Genomic DNA, 21,082 nt, shown 5'->3' with positions numbered 1-21,082 from the left:
AGAATAAAAACAGATTTAATTACATGTATACACAGTGTTCAGTTCAAGACACAGAATTGTGAATCTTCTAAAAAAATATAGAAAATATTTCAAACAATAGTTACCAGCTACAACATGGTAGAATTCAATGATTTTATAATAACATTTGAATTTTTACTTGGAAAAGCGTATTTTACTGGATATTCTTGTAACTATAACTGCAACTCGTATCATTTTCATGAAGCTTTATTTTTATTTTTTGATCATCTTATGCATCATTTTCAATAACATTAGCAAAAAATACGGATTGGTAGTATTTAAAAAATGTTTTACTGTTTTAAAAACAGTTTCATTTAGAATAGCAAATATTATAGTCATTGGACTTTTCGACAAATTTAATAAACTTCTGTACCACATTTATTTAATACTATGTATTCTAGTTCCCATGATATAATTATCATTTTATGAGTTTAGTTTATTTATACCCACGTCAGACTGTGCTAGAAAAAAGTTGAGTTATTACGTTTTAATAATCTCATCTGTAAATTATAGTCCTACTCGAGATGTTTTTTTAGCTATCCGTCACTATCAGCGATAACATAAGTGATTAATCTGAACGTCTGAACTGTGCAATTCACTGCATTTTCTGTCAGACATATAAATTTACTCGATATAATGCGATGATGAAATATGTCTACTAATTGGTAGGCATGTAATTACCAGGCCGACGAGTTTCCACCGTTTGTTGAAGCAAATGTATCGCTGGCTCTTTTCCGCGAAGATGTATAATCTCCTAGTGAAATCTTCAGATTGTGTCGTAAGTTTTTCTGAAACATAAAGAGACAAAAAATCCAATTAAAAAAATGTAACAAATATCTTCTCAATTGTTCATTAATGTATTTTATCTTATACACTTATTAATATTTACTTATTTATCAATATATTTCGTAATTCCATATTTATGTAAAACAATATTTTTCTATATAGGTTATTGTAACAAAATTCGATAAACCTACATTTAAAACAACCCAAAGAATTAACCATACAAAAACAAACTATACAAAATTCTGATTCAATAAAAATAGATACAATTTTAAAGACACGCTATATATTTTTATTTGACGTAATAAAAAACTAAGTCGTAAAGAACAAAACATTTTCTTGCAAATTAAATTACCCAATTTATGTGCAAATGTTATGAGAACGTAGAAATGTTACAAATATTACGTGTCTAAAGCATTATCCTCGTACGTTCAACGCAAAATTTATTGCAAACAATAGATTACAATTCATTTCTATATACAATATCGTTTATTATTTCACTGTAACTCTTCTAAAATACTAAACAGCCTCGTATCAAACTCGAAAACGCGAAAATAGTTTTATCCCGAAGGCATTGTACGCGTCGCCGATGTTTCCACGAATGATCAAACTGTACGGATACACGGCCGGGACGTAATCATCGGTTGGAGAAGTTAACGGAAGAACGGCGACGTGGTTCAGGAAACCGTGCACTAACCAGAGACATCAGTTATCGGGACAAATGACAGGACGCAGTAGGCAAACCGTTTTGTGGTTCAGTATGCGAGCAGGCATATTTCCGAGAAGAGATCTCGTCGAGGTTTATGGCGCGAGTTGTACCTACATCGATGCTTCGAGGCCCTCTTCCAGGCAGCGTTCGGCACTCAGAAAGGAAGAAAAGGTTGGCTAAGCCTACCGCCATGGCTAGTTGGTGCTAATGAAGGTGGCACAGACTGACCGGTGTGTACTTTGCCACTTAGCGGATCCTGTCGTGCCTCGACCCCGAACTGCACGTTGCGCTGTCTTCAGTGCAACGGCGTGTCTCCTTTTTTTCTTCGCACCAGCTATTACGAAATTCTGCCGACCGAGAAGTAGGAATCCTTTGTTCCGGATAACGAAAAAAAGGACCGGAGTACAGGTGTACGACTCGAGGTCTCCGAGCTTTCCATTCGGAACGATGAAATATTTATGAATCGGGTAGACAGCGTATACCACGCTAGTGACGGAACAATTTTACTTACAGATAGCGGATTTGATTGTATGCTACATAGATGGCGATTATTTCGTTTTCATCCCGTTGACGTTGCATCATTGTATCTTTGGCGCGTTCACCGTGGCTGGCAGTCATTAGCTGACTCGATTCTTTATCAATATTAACAAATTTAACAAACTTTGTTAGAATTTTTAATGAATCTTAGGCTTTTAGTTATCGTTTCAGTGAATAAATTTAGTTTTGTGAGACTTTTGTGGGAACTAATTAAGTTCTATATCATTGTATTATATACTGTCATTTATGTAAAATAAACGTCTTCCTAGAAGTCAACTCGCTACGGTCGCTACTCAGAAGGAAACTCTGAATACTTCAAATAAATAGAAATTGTAGTGCAAACTGATTATTGCTTCTTAAATGTTTGAATAAACTTGAAATAAAAATATCCTGTTGTTAAATGCATTGCTACTAAATAGTTCATTTAATAATATCCAAATCTTCTAATGAATAAATCTGCCAACCTTTTTTTGCCAGATATTGCGATTCATGCCACAATGCTTTGCTCCATAACGTGACTTTTAATGAATTCCAGTAATAAACCGAGTGCATAACAGTTCAGTCACAAGTAGCTATCGAAAGAGAATTTATTCTTCTTTTTAAAACCTAGTATTTGCATAATTTCCTCTTCTCCGTTCTATTACTTTGTTCGGAAGAAATCTTAGACGTTAAAGATAAAATCAATATTATTGATTACTCATCTCGAGAGTATAACAAAATAATCGTTCGTGCCGAAAACGAATGAAAAATCGTAAAACAGACGATTTACAAACGTGTTCCGCGTAATTTGATTTAAAAAATGGAACGTCCATTCGTTATATCGAAAGAAAATTGCTTTCAGCAATCGATCGTGTTAATTTCGCGTGGCACTGTCAAAAGTAACACGGAATAATTAATCTACGTCAGCGTTACTAAACGGGGTTTGTTAATTGATAGAGGAGCGACGGTAAAAGGAACGATGTCACGATTGTGGGTTTTTCTACCTTCGTTTGCGGGCCACACGAACGTGGGTATAAGCGTCATGCGTAGAGAAAAGGAAGGAGGTAAGTCTGCAGGGTGGCCCATTTGCTGGAGCCTCGTTAAATTCAAGTGGTTTTCGTCGGGTGCCTTCCCAACATCGAAATCAAGAATGTCCCCGAACTGCCTCGTAAAGTCCTTCTTTCTCCCTCTTTAGAGCGCCTCTCTTTTACTCCTTTGTTTTTCTCTTATATTTCTTTTCCTCTTGCAGGCTCCTACCAGCCTTCAGGAACGAGTAAAAGCAGAAAAAGCAGAGAGGACTTAATCTGAGACTGCTCTCTGACAAACCTACCATAGTCTATAGTCTGCGCCAATTAATTGCGGTACTTTCCTTAATTAATTGGATTCACCTTTCAGTGGATGTCTATCGTAATGGTATCCCCTTCAGTCAGAAGACAAATTTGTTCTTCTTACCGCCGGTAATCTTATCTGGACGCGCGAGAATTAATCGTTACACAAGTGGGAACGATATATTTTATATACTTTGACGTTTCACGATCAATAATCAATAATTTCAAAAATCTCGGGTCTAATAAACCGCGCTGCGTACCGCGAATCGATGCAGCCGAGACAATACAGTTAATGTTTTGAATTTTTGCAATCTGACACTGGAAATTTTACCTATTGAAAAATACAAATGAGTTATTTATATGACGATTATGTTATTTGCAATGTAGAATATATTGGTTATTAATCATTAGTTTGCTAAATACATTGTCCATAACTATCAAATTTGTATATTCGTTTTGAATTCCTATTCATACACGCAGATAAAATATATTTAATATAAATATTTAGTAAACGGTTTAACAACATTTTTATTTATCCAAGAAATGTTTTTTTTTAAATGATTTAATACCTTAGCAATTTTATCTAGTATTTTGCATATGGTCAGATTATTTCAGGAACTATTAGATAACGTTATCCAATGAAGTGGCAAAAGGAATTTATTTTAAGACGGATTTAATTGCATCTAAAGTACGTTGATAACCACAAGTATAGCTTTGTAAGCTGTGAGAGTTTATTCTTGTGTCAAAAAATTAATCAAATTTTGCTGAGTGGTACTTTTATATAATTTCATAATTATGAATAGTATGTTGTAATAATTCTATTCATTAGAAATCATCTTCCGCATATTTAATAATTTCAAGGATTCAAGAATAAACCTCATATGCAAATTGACAATAGTATATTAATTAATTAATACTACTTAATTCGTGCTAGTAATGTAATTTCTATTGCTTTTCTTTGTAGACAATAATTTAGTTAACGAGTGTGAATTCTGTTCAGTTTTCTAATTGTAAGCAACATATTATTTAAGCATACTGTTCTCGAGACTAAAGTTAATTCAAACAACCATGTATATCATAAAAAAGCGATGTACCAATATTTTATTCAAAGCTTCGCAATTAACCTTTGTGCTGTTTTCTTCTAAATCTATAAAATTTTACAGACGTGTATTACTTTAAGTACCACTTTAGCCGTTATCGAATCGGAAATCATAAGCTGGTTAAAAATATCATAATTTCATGGCCGCACGGTGAATGACTACAAAAACGTAATGAGTGCTATCAACGACAAACTTCTGTCACAAATATGGCAAACAAGTGCAGAACTATCGTCAGAATTCCCTTTTTCCGTTTCGCGACGTCCGATTTCTATTACGAGCCACGATGTATTTACCTGAGAAAGTAGCAACGGAAGAAAGCATGGCGATAACAACCCGAAACTAATACCGCAGACTCAAAAGATGATACGTATGTGCTATTTGCTCGTTCCAGTTACCCATTACCAAACTCCTATACTTCCGATACCTATTTAACCGCCGCCAAAGCAATCGCGACGAAACTTCGACGGTTCGTCCTGAAACGATGATCACCGTTATCAAGCACGGAAAGGGAGAATCGTTTGGGTATTACAGTTGAGACGGTGACAGTAGATTCTGTCATGCAATTACTTATAATTTTAAGAAACGTAATATTTATCCGAGAAAGTCGACTACTCGATATATCGGTAATAAGTTTTACTAGTGAAGTTTAAATACTTTAATTGTATGTTAAATATGTACAAATGATGTAGCATTTAATGAAAAATGTATCAACAAATTTTACTATAGTTTCTTTATTTTACGTTAATAGTTTTAGACGTACCTGGAGAAACTCTTAGACTTCATCTCTTACTTAACAAACATATCTTTATTTTCATGATTTCAGCGAAACTATAATACTGGTCAATAGTATGCACATGAATTTATATGCAAGTATATGTACACTGAATTACACTCTAAAAACTCAAACTGAAGTAATATATTTAAAGATTCGTTAAATTGAAATAGAACACGCGTGTATGGCAAATTTTGAAAATTTCTTTTCAAAAATGAAATCTCATCGTAACAACAAAATTGCTTTGCAATACAATTTATAATACATATGAAACGATCCCTTTTTCTATGGACAAATTTTTATTTACAATCGATGTTTTATTAAATACGAAAGCAAAAGTATCAAACTTGCAACACTTCTGTACATTGAAATATTATTAAAACTAAGCTTGAAATTAAAGAAACCTTGTCTATTAACAAAACGAAATCAATTAAAACGCATAGTATAAAAATCTATATTTTTAAAATGACGCAAACGTAATTGTTACTCTAATTTTTAGAAACATTTTGCAATTTTATACGTGTACATTGATAAAGATGTTTAAATGATTCATTGTAACATAAATTGTATCGTAATAATTTTGTGAAAAAATAGCTGACTTTTACTCGTGTAATAAATAAAATGAAATTCGGGGTCCCGAGTAGTTTAACATCAAATCTATTGATATTCTTTACTGAAACATGATGGTATTTATTCATGATATACTCTCATAATCGGCCAATATGCAATAAGGCGAAACAAGAGGACGTGGAAGGAACTAAATTTTTCGCATCGGACCTCTGTCTTCTGTTCCCGAAGTTTCCCCTCCTCTTTCGCTCTGGTTCCCTCTGATCGAAGCCGCCACGAGATTAGAGGCTGCCAAATGAATTAAAAGCCAATTTTAATCAAAAGCGGGCACCGGCTTTTAGGCACGATTACCCCCGATAATAACTAGTAGGATGGACCCGCGCGTAAGTAGGAAAGAGCGAGACGGAGGGAAAGAAGAATGGATCCCATATATTACTTCTACGTGCTCTTCGCGATACAGGAACCAATTCTTCGTTCGTTATAGGTTCGCAACTAATAGCTTTTTTCTAAAGGGAACGCTCGGTTCACGGGTCTCTTAAGTCGCAAATATTTTTCGTTATTTCGTCGCAAAGAAAACAGCACGCGAGAACATTTCACGGCGAAGATCCCGCCGTTAAAAGGAAGAAAGATCCAATTGGGAGCACGAAGAGTTAGATGAAATTTCGGTGTAAACTGAAGCAAATTAGGTTGCTGCCACGCGAGGGACAAGTGTTTGAGAACCACTGGGGCGCCACAATTTCACGGCGTCGGCGTTATGAAAGCTATAATACGACGCGAAAGCGAGTAGGCCGGTACCGACTGCGTAAGCAGAGGAACAAGGGTAAAAAGGGTAAGAGAAGAAGGAAAAGACGCGTATAGCCGCGGCTCTTGTTATAAGCCTGGCACGTATAATAGCGATCCTGTCGTTAACACCTGAACGTACGATTGGTCGGCGCGGAGGAACGGCCCTCGCCGCAGAAGCGTCCTCCGTGAATGAACAAGATTACAACAGAGCGCAAATAAAGGAATATGCCCAGTTGTCCCAGCGCGGATCAAAGCTGTGATGGGTGACGCCATGATTTGCCCGACTGACGCGATAATCACGGTTCTTAGGGACTAGAATAATTAAATTCCAAGGTGAACGAATACCGCTGCAGCCGGTATCTCCTCTTCTCCGTTTCTTGATACGGACCGTCCTCCTTTTCCCTTTCTCTCGGTAGTTCTCTTTCCTCGTATCGAGGCGGCAAGGTGTCGCGTCATGAAGTACAGCGACTACACGAGATGCTAGCCGTTTAAGGGAAATGAGATCCTTCTGAGGCCAATTAAGCTCGTTTCGTATGATAAGAATGTCACGACGATCTATGTAATTACGACTATTCTTCGATGCGACCACTGAAACTCGCCGGATTAATTTGATAATGAGAAGTCAGTAACTAGCGTTCACCTTAAGCATCGATGATAGTTATTATCGACTTGTGCTGGGCACGTAGGAATTATCGTTTTAAGTATATTGACACGTGTTACTAATATATTACCTCGTAATCAGATAATTAGTTTTGTCAGCTAAATTAATCGTATTACAGATACGACGAAGTATCTCTATATTCAATTTTAATGCGTATTGTAATTTATTCGTATATCCCGTACTGTATAAACATTTAATATTGGTAATTATTTGTAGGTGGATGCTTTGAGGATATATGAAAGTTAAATTTATTTTTGGAACTAGTATCATATACTTTGTAACGTGTTACTTGTTGCTGCATTTCATTTTTTATAAATGTGTCAAAAGATTACTATGAAAGACTATTGGTTTAAAAAATAATTCAATTTCGACATTCTAAAGAGATACACTTCACCCATATCAATATTTTTGTAAAAGAAAATACCGTATTTTGTACACCTAATGGTAGAATTTATTAAGATAAAGGCAAAAATATCATTTCATTTGTCACTTTGTTTCCGAATTTAATAAAGAGCCAAAATTATTTTTATTAAAAATATATGAAATTTAGAACTCATATATTACTTGTCTATTCATTAACAAAGAAATAACCATTTAAGTCACTAATAAAATATTAATCTGTAATATCAATTAATTGTAAGTTTGACGTGAATTGATTGCATCACCTTGTACCAGAAGAAAACTGCAATGTGCAAGAAATATAAACAATGTTGTACGACAAATCTGTTTTATTCGATAAGAACAAACAGAAATTTTCTGAAACAACATCTCGAAGACGAAGCAACATCTGAATTTAAAAATCATTTCTGCATGATAATTAAAAGAAACAATTACTATAATATCTTCATTTCCGCTTATCCCTATGTCGGCGAACAATGATTCACACATAGATATAATTCAATCATTGAACCTTCATCGTTCATCAATTTGCTATTTCTTCTGAAGTTCTCAATGAAAGATTTACTAGCTTCTGATAATATCTACGCCAAGACAATGAAATGCGATCGCTTCGTTATACGACATATCAGTTTTCACCAGTTTGACAACGAATGCCAGAAGAGACACCACGGTACTCGTTAATTAGTCATCTCAATTTTGGAACGCATAAACCAACACGACAACACCGTCATAAAATAGACCCATAAAGTCCGGGATGGCTAATTGGCGGTAAGTCTGCAAACAAACAGTTTTCCACGCGAGGCTAATTATCACTCGGGCCCGCCGACTCGCGAGGAATCCACCAAGTCACCTGGTTGCTCGGCCGGTTAGAATTCAAAGTTTCAAGGACGCTCTCACGGTGTCTGAAACCCCCGTGTGCAGAGCGGAGTGCAGTCAAGTCGGTCCGTTTCGCGAACGGTGCTTGAGTAATCGCCGGTCCGGAGAGGCTCGTTGTGCGGAGTAAAGGGCCGCCAGAGGTAGGAGAGATGTATCAGAAGGAAAAGGTGGAGGCAGAGCGGCAGCAACGGGAGACGGAGGAGGTGGAAAAAGAGGAAGAGGTGGACGAAGGTGATGGATCTCGGGGAGGTGCAGACGCGGCGCAGCGTGCGGCGCGAAACCTGGCTTCTCTATTTGCACAAGCCTTCTTCCCTCCTTTCAGACCGTCCTTTCCTCCCCTTCCTTGCGAGCGACAGCCAGAAGAGGAGCCGCCTCGCGCGAGCGCCACGGACACGCCGGATACTCGCTTCCCGACGTTGTCTGCAGCGTCCACAGCCTCTGCACTGTCCACGGACACGTTCGAAAATTTGACTTCGCCGTGAAATGCGGCAACCTCACGTACCGGTATTTACGACCACGTCTATTACGCGAAGACAGCGACTGCCGCGCGGGAGATGAAAGGGTGCCACCGACTGTTTACGTAATGGTAGCTTTCGTTGCGAACTTCGATCTAACGGAAGTAACGTAACCTCTTGACGAATTAACGCTCAACGATTTTGCATGGTTTCATTTCGTGAAATCGTTTTTGTATTATTTTTTGTTCAGAAGTTGACGTTTGATGGTTTTTGTTTACGATTGGAGAATTACTGGTTAAAAGTGACTTTTTAGAAGAATCTTTGGAATTTTTGTTTAAAGAATTAATTGGAAGTTCATGTTTGAATATTTGATGTATTTTAACATTTTTACTTAGTTATCCGAAGTATATTGGACAATTGTACATACATCTGTATCTCTATTTGGTAGAAGTAAATGAATCAATGATCGTTTAAGTAAAATCATCATTTTAAAACAGGAATTGTTGAGATTATAAATAATCTGATTTTTATTACTTTTATTGGCCTTAACTAAATGAGAAAAGTACAAATTATTAATACTATGTTAATTGTAGTTTTAACTACAGACACTAAAATCAATAACGATTTCTGAGAGAAACGTGAAACAAGATTAAAAAGTTAAAGTTTAAGAAAATCCTATTTAAAATTTCGTAAACGATTTCAAAACCAATAGGAAATATAAATAGTCAGGTATTTATAGCACTTATTTTGATCTGCTATGCCGGCGTCATAAAAAGAACCTTCTTCATAAAATAGATCGTCGATGTGCCTTTTCTTCTTTTCTCTGAAAAATTTTTACGACTTTGGCGGTTTCAGACCGTTGGTTCTTAAAGCGGCGAAGACGCTCGTATTTGTACGATTGATCAATTTTCCTGTTTTTCTTCCTATTTTCATTCCCATTATTTCTATTGTTTTTGTTATTGAAATAAAGTCTGCACTTAATAAGGATATTTTTCAATATACTGAAATATTAATTATTCTATTTTAAAATGCAACTCGTTTATAACGTCAAACGGTAGCTCTTTATGATTAGTTTAATTAATTTGTTTAACCTTGTTATTTAATAGTACATATTTTTTTATACGCGTTTTGTTACTTTCCTTATAAACACGCGCAAATTTTTTGCTATATGATTTAAAGCACTTAATTTTTTAAGAAATTTAGAAGTATTCGGTTAATTCCATACTAACATTTGACTGTTTTATAGAAAAGTTAAAAAGAAGTTCACTTTATATTGATGTCAATACAATCAAGTTCTCCACATAGAAAATTTTCGACACATTGATATTAATTTTTGGTGTATATTTAACGAAATAAACGAATTATCAATAGATATAACGGTAAGAAAATTCAATTTATGTCTACTAGCTCACGAACGTTCTTTGCGCCCACGCATGGTTAATGGCGCCAAGTTGTCTATAGCTTTTTAATTCCTACCATTTTACAAATTATATATAATCATTTTAAGACTGTACTCTTACCAATATGAAAAATGATAAAAATAGAAAACTAAAAAACTAATAATAACGTTCATATAACGCTTTGTCTTCAATGAAATTACAAAATTTCTTGCACGTGTTAATGTATAATAGATGTGTATATAACATATATATATCATAGTAAACGTTTCTCATTTGATTTCCAACGTCGTTTTTAGCAGTACCAAGAAAACATTGAAGTCTTTAGTCGGATTCTAAAAATGTAAAATTTTCTGATGAGAAAATTGCGTTTGTATAAAAAATATCATAATACCACTAATAAATTCTCCGGTGTCATAAATTCTTCTAAAATGGTATACTTAATTTTACTTCTCTAGTTATCTCTTCTAGATAAGAATAATAAGTATATCTTTCAGTGTTCACCCTAAAATTAATCATTGCTTAATATGCTTTCCCTACGCATTCACATATAAATATGTAAATGTACGTTGCCTACCGCAAAAGCAGAAAAACGGCAAGCAAAACGCTGACACTTCTATATGTGTTCGACCAATTAATTGCATTTATTCAATCCGTGCGTGGTCTATCGCGACTATTTTGATGTCTTATTTTACAGATACCGTTGGCAATATTCATGGGTAATTTGTCGTCGTATTACCCTTTTATACGTCTCGATAAGCGATTCACGATAAATCTCCTCCTCAGAGAATCGTTAAAGCATTAAGCCCGCGGAACTCTCTTTGTAAGTTCCATTAATACGTTGAACTCGATTTCTAAGAGAACGACCGTGAACTCGAGGCGGCGGAGGCGCGACGACAACGGTCCCAATAAATAAGCAGGAAAACGAGTGCAGGTTCGTTTCGGCAGAGCCAAAGGCGAGATAAGCATTGTCTAGTCGAAAACAATCGCGACGAAACGAGGCAACGGGATGCTGTAATTCATCCAGACTCCTCTCGATGACCGCTTTCTTTTACTCCTTTCGTTCTTTCCAGCCCGTGTACGTAACCCGACTCCGCGGAAATAGAGCTTGGTTATTAGTTCGTAAAGATAAAACTCGAGCTCGGAAGGAAAGCGAACGAGATAAGGCCCTGACCCTAGGTCGATCGATAAGAATCGCTATAAATTAAGATCTTTAGTGCCGTAGACCCGGACGTTTATTTCTTCCAGGAGTTCACCACTCTTTTGTTCGGAATCCTTATTAGTCTACGAAACTATCGATTGGAGAAGATAACGTCACGGTCGAGTGGTCTGTGTCGGCCGGTTACCCGATTCGATTCAATTAACCAATCGACCTATCCTGCACGGTGAACCCACACGTTGCGTCGATAAATTTATTCGGGAGCTGTTTGAATGTCGAAGTCGCGTGGCTGGCCTCATTTCGAAATCAGGCCCAAAATACGCGGTACGTATCGCTCAAGAGTTTGAGGTCACTTATTTGGCGAGAAGAGAACTTGAACTCATTTCGACCTTCTTCATCCTAACGAACAAAATGAAAAGGAATAAACCATTGAACCTTTATAAATTTTTGGTTAATTGACGCTGCTGTAGAAGAATTATAATATTACCTATCATTAATATGTATTTATTTACAAATGATCTCTTCAATATATTCAATGTTCCTTTTGTCGAAATATCTTTCTTCTTTCATAATTAAAGTTTTATTCTATAATATTATAGAGAGGGAACAAAATGATACGATGAAGGAAAGAAACATTATGATTATTACAGTATAATAAAATAATTTTAAACATGAAAATTGCGTAATTCGATAAATCATTCTAGATGTATGAATTAAAGAGAAAGACAATGATGCGCTTGTTGAAATACAAGATAAACAAGGCGATTCAGTAGAGAAAGTTTTCAATAGATTTTATAATGTAGGTATTATTTACTTTATACTACTATATATCTTATATGGTAATTTATTATCGTGATATTACGGACAATATGGAATAAACGTTATTTCTTTACTTTAGTTTAATTCATAACTCGTGAATGTTAAATATGCCTCCAACTTTTTGGGCAATAGTACATATTTATATAATAATATTAAGATATGCAAACTAATGTATTCGACTGCTGTTCGAATGATTGCCCAGTAGCAATGATTTACTAGCCAAGATCAATGTTATTATACTTTGTTTCGCTTTGAATACTAAAAGTCATGATAATTACTGAGATGATCCTAAGTATTGAATTGATGAATCAATATAAATCGCTATTTTCTATTATTAATTATTATATTATCATGAACATTTATCGAGCTGAACGCGTTCAGGTATGAAATTTCGGGTGTTAAATCTGAACCATAAATACTGTTGAAATAGTTCGCATTTTTAACCCGCACTCAATTTATCTGTTGAAGATGTGTAATTAATTATAATCTTACTTACGGTAGGGTGCATTGTGATCATCGCGTCCTATGGCTTTGATCGAGCGGCCAATTACGGTAACATTGCCGCTGCTACAAGTTGAGTACAGACTCACGGAGCGCACCATTGCCGGCACCGCCCCGCACATCACCACCTGCAATTGTAAACAATTTTGTACTGTAGAAAATGACTGCGAACGCTATAGACATTCATGAAGATGTCACTATAACATGTATCACCTGACAAGAAAAATTTAAGACGGAATATTTTTCGCATTAACGATTGAAATGTTAGGGTTGAATCGCTCAGTCGAGTCATTCAGAAATTATTAAACAATGTTGAAATCATATAATGGTCACTAACAATAAGTGTGATACTGGCCAGGCAGGTATCTATAGTAAACGTAAGGAAGAATTTAAAAAATAAAAACGAGTTATCTCTTATTAAATTTAATAAAAAGAAATCTGCCCTAGACTTAGTTAAATTTCAAATTCCTAGGTATTGAAAAATGGTAAAGTAAATGTAAACGAAAGATTTATTTGATCTTGTTTTGAACTTAGATCAGATGGATATTTTTTTAATTATTTCAATAAACATATCAACAGTCTACTTCATTTTGTATAAGATTCAATAATCCACTGTATAATGTCAGAAATACAAATAGGTAATTATACAAAATGTTACATTGATACAGACAATAAAGTTATTATAATTCTTTGCTGAAACGAGTAAAATCAATTTGATGACGTTCTATGTACCTACTACTGAACCGGTAATTACTGTCAACTTTTTTACCACAAACAAATGCCGATTTCATTATAAAAGAAGATCGCTAACTCCTCAAATTTTTCAAAGCGCATAAAAGCAAATAAGAATTTGCGGGGCGTGTTTCCAATGTGATGACCGAAAGCAAAATCGTTAAGAGCGTCACGATTCCTTCACGACACCGAACAAGAACATTTTTACGAACGATTCCCGTATCACAGCATTGAATCATTCCTCGAGACGTTCACGAAGAATCTTGCGATTCATCTACGGGAGTAAAAGTGCAAGGTATAGAAAAAGGACAGAGGAATGTCGTTTCAGCGGGAACTACAAAAGATGTATAGTGATGCCGAAATTTGTTAACGAGCGAACACGAGCTGTCCATTAATGACTGTAGAACCTGGCAGTTCTTTTATTACAAACGTGGCGTCGCTCCGTGGCAATGTTTTGATGGCCAGACGGCACCCTTTATTCTATCAAATCAAATGTAGGCGCCAGTACTTGTCTTGATGTTTTATCGTGATTATCTTTTTATAAGAATTTTGCAGTTTTACAGTATATCTATATAACTTTCATACAGTGTACCGCTGTGTTCGCTTCTGAACTTGCAAAATGCATTTTATCTTTCTGCATCATTAAAGTCATATTATAGCCCCAGAAATTAACTTTCTATAACTCAGTTATTTGTTATTCCTAACAAGATACATAAGACAGCATTAGTAAATATTAGTCTTTGAACATCAATTAAGGATTAGTTCTTAATTTTTAATATTTTATTGCGAAAAAAATGATTTTCGTAAGTTTTTCCTCATTTATTGAAACAACGTAATGAAAAAAAACGATAATGTTATTATTGATATTTGTCATCGATACAATTGTTATTTGTCATTCGAGAGTAAACTCGATTAATACACATTTTAATGTAAAACTACCCTTCATTATAAACAAATTACTTTCATTATAAAGAAGGTTATAAACAAAATCTTTATCGAAAAGATATTATGGTAACTCGCGTCGAAGTATACATTAATACTTTATAACTTCAAAATTACACGATATCGTATTGAGTTATCTAATTGTAATGACTACACTTCATAAACGGCAATTAATGTTTTTTTAACCAGAATCTAGGAACACTCTCATTACGGTATATATGTAAAATCGCTTTCTTATCTTAGTTTCTCGAAATTATTGCATGATAATCTCTAATTGTATAAAGATCATCAGTTTAATAACAACTTCCTTGTCAAAAAACGAATTTTGAAAATAAGCTTTTAAAACATTGAAATGTCAGTAAAGATCATATGTATTAATTGACTCTTACTTTGTAGACATATTCAAAATTCAAATGCTACATATGTACATCTACGTAATTTTATTCCTTATGCATATGTTGCATAATATAGCGAAGATTACAGATAGTTCAAAAGCTCATTCTTATTCAGAATACTATTTACCGATTGAAAATACGAATTTTATACGAGCAAATAATTAGACATTTCAGAAAATATTTATGTTTGTTAATGTTAAAAAATTAATATAATGTAAGTTAAAGAGGCAGTATTGGTAAGGTTAATATTATTTTTCTAAGAACAGTAGATAAATATTTACTTTATACTATATGATATCTTACTTGATTATTTATTATCGCGATATTATGGTTGACAGTTGAACAAAACTGATATATTTCTTCTATAAGGTGTTTTGAACAAATGTTTAAAACAATGCAACATTCTACAAAATGTAACAAGTTTAGTTAAAAAAGTTGGAGCGGAAACAGTTATCTTATTGATAAGACTTATAAAAAAAAAATACAAAAGTCTTAATAAGCACGTGTCTATAAATCAATCATTCTTTAAATATTCGGTTTAAACGCCAGGTATTTCCTGTGTGATTATACTAACTGTGAAGTAACTTGACATCTCGCATTATCGATTGGACGTGGTACGTATGAACTGAATTTGCATATGAATAACCACAGGGAGACATTGTAAATTAACATAGATTTGTAACAAATCAGAGACAAATTACTTCATCTAAGAGAAATGTTTAAAAACTCCAGTGACAAATCATAAGTAACAAAATTACTTAAACCAATACACTTTATTTAATATCTACCATTGAAAATGAAATACGACAAATTTATAAACAGATATGTGCAATTCGAGGAAACATTTCGAACTTCGCTGTTTTGTAATAAATAAATTAATACTATGTTAATTTTTTACTAATCGTTATAACTTCGGATAACAGATTTTTATTGTGTCTACATTTATTTATTATCTACCGTCAAAAGACACCTTTTGAAATTTTAACTTAAAATTATTTTTTTGGTTTAACTATTCTTTCTCAATTGAATTTTGGACATTCCCTAAAGTTAATTTTATAATCGTTATTGCAAAGTCGAAAAGTCAATTCAGAATATATCACTAAACTTGGAAAATAATTTTAAGTTAACAATTCGAAAGTTGTTCTTTGACACCTTCGATAGGAATAGTGTTAAAAACGGTAAGTTAAACAGTGGTGTCATATGAAGAATTTTAATCAAAGTTTAAAAATTTGTTTGACTATTGTCTATATGCTTCTATATTCATTTGTCATAGACATCTTTACTTATATCTTATACCATTGTACTGATTTTCATATGAGAATAATTTTGAAATATCACCAGCAACGTAATCTACCAAAAAATAAATCTTTATACAATTTTTAAATATTTGATTCTTTTAATTATTTTAATATCATTTTTATAACCTTCATCTTACAGTGTACGTGTTAGTTGAAATCGGAATGTTCACTTTCATTTAATTGTTAACAATAGGTTACAGATTTTAGACAGAAGTTGAATCATAGTCGTATATTAGGAATTTATTTTGCTGCAATTTCTCTTGAAAACTGATCGCATTTGAAACTGCGGACAAACCTGACTGTTATGAACACGCTACTTTCCTATCTTCTAAATCAAGCACACGCTTGTGGTTAATGCTTTTTTCACAAACCAGGTAACTGTACGCCATAAAATTTTACGTACTGACGTAATAACAGTGACAATAGAATGCAAGACTATTAATAAATGACAATAAAGTACTTCTTATCATTGTGATAACCATCTATTCTGGGCAATATTGAAATATTCTTAGCGACTTAAAAACTAGCTACTCTTTTATTAATCAAAATATTATCCAGTCCAGATAATACTACACCATTAATATTTACGATAATTTCATTGAAGTGATTTTAGTAAGGTGTACATTTGGCGATACATTTTTCTAGATAAGTACTTACATAATTGTTAACTAAATTAATCAAACATTTACTATCGCACTGACAACTGACATCAGAACACGTAAATACCATATGAATATAATTCAGGCTTATCGCAGCCATCTTTCTTTATCGTTCTGGATATATCAATCGTAAACTTCACGTAACTTTTATTAAAATGAAATGCACAATACTCCATTGATGCTAATTTCAAGGCATTTTAATTAATATCAAATAATATTAGTATGAATTATTTACAGTTTAAAAATAAAAATATATTGTTTTGAGTGACAAGACATTTCAAATGTGTCATCATTAATTTTTTAAAGCAATTTCAAAAAGTTATGAGTGACTGATTTTTCATTAAAATGAATCTCTTCACGTGTGATTAATTTGGAAATTGCAAAAATATTTTCAATGTTTAACAGTAGAATTTGTGTATGTTATGGTTTATTCTAGAGTCTTTAGTTTGAAAAATGAAAATAAACATTTTCAAAGTTCTTTTGTGAAATTATTTTTCAAGATACAAGAATAATTCGAAATTAAATCATATGATTTCTAAAATAAATTTAAAATAGTGTCAAAAGGTTGTTGATATTTTTTATTTATCTACATTACGTGAAATTTACAAGTACGTACATTTACGAGAATGGCTAACAAAAATGCAAATGAAAAGAGATTTATGTATCATTGTTTGCATAGAATGTAGATGAATAATAATGAATTGTATCCTAATGGTGATAATACAAGAATTCAATGTTGTGTTGAATACTTTTGTCGTTGAATATTCAAAAGCAAACGTGGCTTAACAATTTAATACTTTGTGCGCAAATTTGCTAAAAAAAAATCGTGAAATAATACATGTAAAAGTAATAAATATTTATATGATGTACTTACATCAAGGTACTAAATTGTTATGCCACGTTTGCTTTTGAATATTCAATGACAAAAATGTTCAATGTAGCAGTGAATTCTTGTATTATCACCATTAGGATACAATTCATTATTATTCATCTACATTCTATGCAAACAGTGATACATAAATCTCTTTTCAGTTATATTAACACATTTCTTTATCCATACACTTTTACCTGCCTATGAATTCTTTCTTTTAAATAGTATTTTAATATTAACTAACCTTTATAATAGGTATATATCTGACCTCTAGATTAGAATAAATTATTGCTATTCGACCATTTCATCTAGGTAATAATTATTCGTTGTTTGCAGTAAATAATTCTATCCATTAACTTGAACATTCTCTTCAACAACAGAAATAATTTCGAACGAACATCCATTGTAATACTTCATGAAACCATTATAACAAAATGTAGTATGCATATAATCACTGCAAATAATTCCAATATTGAATAAATAATTATTTGATTAACTAGCGCTAATAATCAACTGCACTAGCACCGAACACAATTTTATTCGTCATTCTAATCTTTAATCCATTATCGAAATCAAATTTTACCGAACACTGTCATGTAAATGCATAAAGGCATACTTATAATTGCATATATTCATGAATGATGCACTATATGCATGTTATTACCATAAAGTAATTCTTAACCCTTTCGTCTCTGAATATGTATTTTACAAACTACACAATTGCACTGGAATAACTGACGAATTTTATGAAAAATAAATTACACTACGCATTAATCAACCACATGTACTAACGGCTGATTAGTGTCATTCGAGTCATTCAAACCCTGCTTATCGGAAACAACTGTAACAAAAATAGAGGCAATAGTTCAAATAATCCCAAAAATGAAACCGATCGAAGACCAGTAGTGGTAGTACTCGTTTTTCTTGACACGTTGACCACCCAATGAATATTCCAATCGAAGCAATCCTCTTAAAGAAACTCAAAAGGTTTCACAGAGATTACTCTCTCAATCTTCATCTCATAGATGTAACAAAATCTGTGAGGTTCATAAAAATTAAAACTTCTTAAATCTATACAAAAAGTTGCTTCACTCATATATAGAAGTCAACGTGTGCAAATGCGAACATAAACTATTCAAGTTATCATAGTAACCCGTCCGGCTCAATATTTCCCGTCGGTAGAAATATTAACTGCTAGGAATCTATGATCCTGGGAGTAACACGAATCATTGAGAGCCATTGTACACGACAAGGTATCAAAGAGCTCGAAACCGACAAAGGACACTGCTCGAACAAACCGGCGGCCCCTTAAACGCGTAGGAGTGGAAGCACCGGTCATTAATCTATGACAGGTAAGGTGCGCACCGATGTAATCGTCGATTTACCAGGGCCTGGATGAACTTTCGGCACGCCATCCTACCGTACGCCGTACCACGACCTCTTCATGCAACGGTTATCTTTGATCTGACCTAGTCACTGTTCGTACACAAAGCTCTGGCACGTATCCGCTCACGTCTCCATCGAACGAGTAAAGTATGCAAGTTTACGGATTCTGCACGAACGCGGCCAAAGCCCTCGTTCAAATTTTACACGGCTCGTTAAAGGTAACATAACCGGGTCAGCGGTATTTCCCTTAAATTATAGATGCAGCACGAAAACACATCGGCCGATTCGAATCCTTTTTTCAATAGATTCGCGGGTCAGTGGAACGATCGTATCTATTCCGAATACACGAGAGCTTATACTTGGAATTCGTGCTACCATTGTCGGTAATTTACGTATCGATGCTATAGCATTTTGAAACAACCGTACGCGTATTTTAGAGCGACGTCACGCGGATGACAAATACGTACTCTGCTTGCGCTGTTATAGTTGTGTGTAATAGATGATAGTAATTCAATAGAAAACGTTGCAATTCTTAATTAATGGGAATTTACGAGTGTATGTATTGCCAAAGAAAAAGTAGCTATTATTCGAAATTACCACCTTTCTCTTCTGTACAAGTTCATGAAAGATCTATTATCGACGCGTATGGTTTCTAAAGGTATTCAAGTAACAATAAGCTAAATATGTCATTTTTTGGTATATTACGAACTATAAATAAATTATAGGGTAATTTTAGTTAAGTATAAAAATTATTAAATACTTCATAAGAAATTTTCCACCCTAGCTATCCGTAAACTAGTTTTATTCATCTTTGAAACTAATTCTGAAGATTTTAATGATTTCCTATTAAAAAATCATAAATTAGTCCAGGTTACTTCGAATTTCGAATAACATCTTTAAGTTTTTCTATATTGTTATACGAACTAAACAAATTTGCTTAATTCAAAATTACAACTCTGGCTACTTTCTTATGTATTGTAACTAAATATTTTTGTGAACAGACTCGTGGTGAAAATTTCAAATAAAATGTAACCAATATCAATGTCATTCAAGCCATTCAAGTTCAAATGAAATATTTTTTTTTATATTATCAATTATAGTGGAATAGGGTAACCGTAAACTTCACGTAAGCGTAGAATTTGTCCCTTTTCCTAATGAATTATGAGTAATAAACTAGTTCTGTCGATCACAGTTGTGAAAGAAATCATATTGCAAAGGTTTAAGAGGAAACAAGATATACCAATCTAATCCGTCAAACAAGAAGTACGATCAATTGCCAACAATTCTAGTAATGGAATCGTATAATTAGCGATCTTTTGTTGATATGAATATTGTCTTAAAATTTAACCGACCCTATTTGTTAAACTCGCGAAGAATATTTCGTTACATGCATACAGCATAACAAATAATTATTAGAATAAAGCATTTGAAACGAGTATCACTACAGAAAAATATAGAATTATGATCCAGAGAATAAAATAGCGAAATAACTGAAAGAAAATAAAGAAACGCTATTAAATATTTACTTTGTCAACGTTCTTTTTATGTTTTTATGTCTAATAATACGTACCATCAGGAGGCACAAAATCTTCGCTAAAACGGCAAACTGTGGTAACCTGCAACAAACGAAGATAAACGTATTAAACGTCCATTTCTTATATTCAAGTTGCACGCGTTGCAGAGACAAGGATATGGCTACAGAGAAATGTATCTCTGCTGGTATTTACCATTGCACCTGCAAGATTTCAATTTGTGGCACACAGCCTAATCGTTCTCGATCTGCATATGATATATAGTATTCAAATAAGTTTCGCACGATTACCAACCGCGGATCTAATAAAACGAAGGTTACCATTAGCAGCGGTGCAAATTGAAAGCACGGGATGCGGTGGATCGCTTCTGACAGATAAGGAAAAGATATACGAGATAATTAGTGGCGGAAACAAATTATAGCGG

At 33.7% G+C, this 21,082-nt stretch overlaps 1 protein-coding gene across 4 annotated transcripts in view; it reads right to left on the bottom strand.

Moving 5' to 3' along the window:
- LOC116430736 (fibroblast growth factor 18) overlaps positions 1–21,082 on the bottom strand; it is a 177,631-nt gene that overhangs the window by 7,283 nt on the left and 149,266 nt on the right. For all 4 annotated transcript variants that reach the window (XM_031985264.2, XM_031985263.2, XM_031985265.2 and 1 more), the window contains 3 exons: positions 20,697–20,742; positions 12,839–12,971; positions 700–806 (listed from right to left, as the gene is read on the bottom strand). In XM_031985264.2, coding sequence (XP_031841124.1) covers positions 700–806; positions 12,839–12,971; positions 20,697–20,742 — 286 coding nt within the window. The remainder of the gene's footprint in view (positions 1–699; positions 807–12,838; positions 12,972–20,696; positions 20,743–21,082) is intronic.

The sequence above is a fragment of the Nomia melanderi genome, chromosome 2 (genome assembly GCF_051020985.1).
Source record: "Nomia melanderi isolate GNS246 chromosome 2, iyNomMela1, whole genome shotgun sequence".
Lineage (NCBI taxonomy): Eukaryota > Metazoa > Arthropoda > Insecta > Hymenoptera > Halictidae > Nomia > Nomia melanderi.
This window is presented reverse-complemented; position numbering and strand designations above follow the sequence as displayed.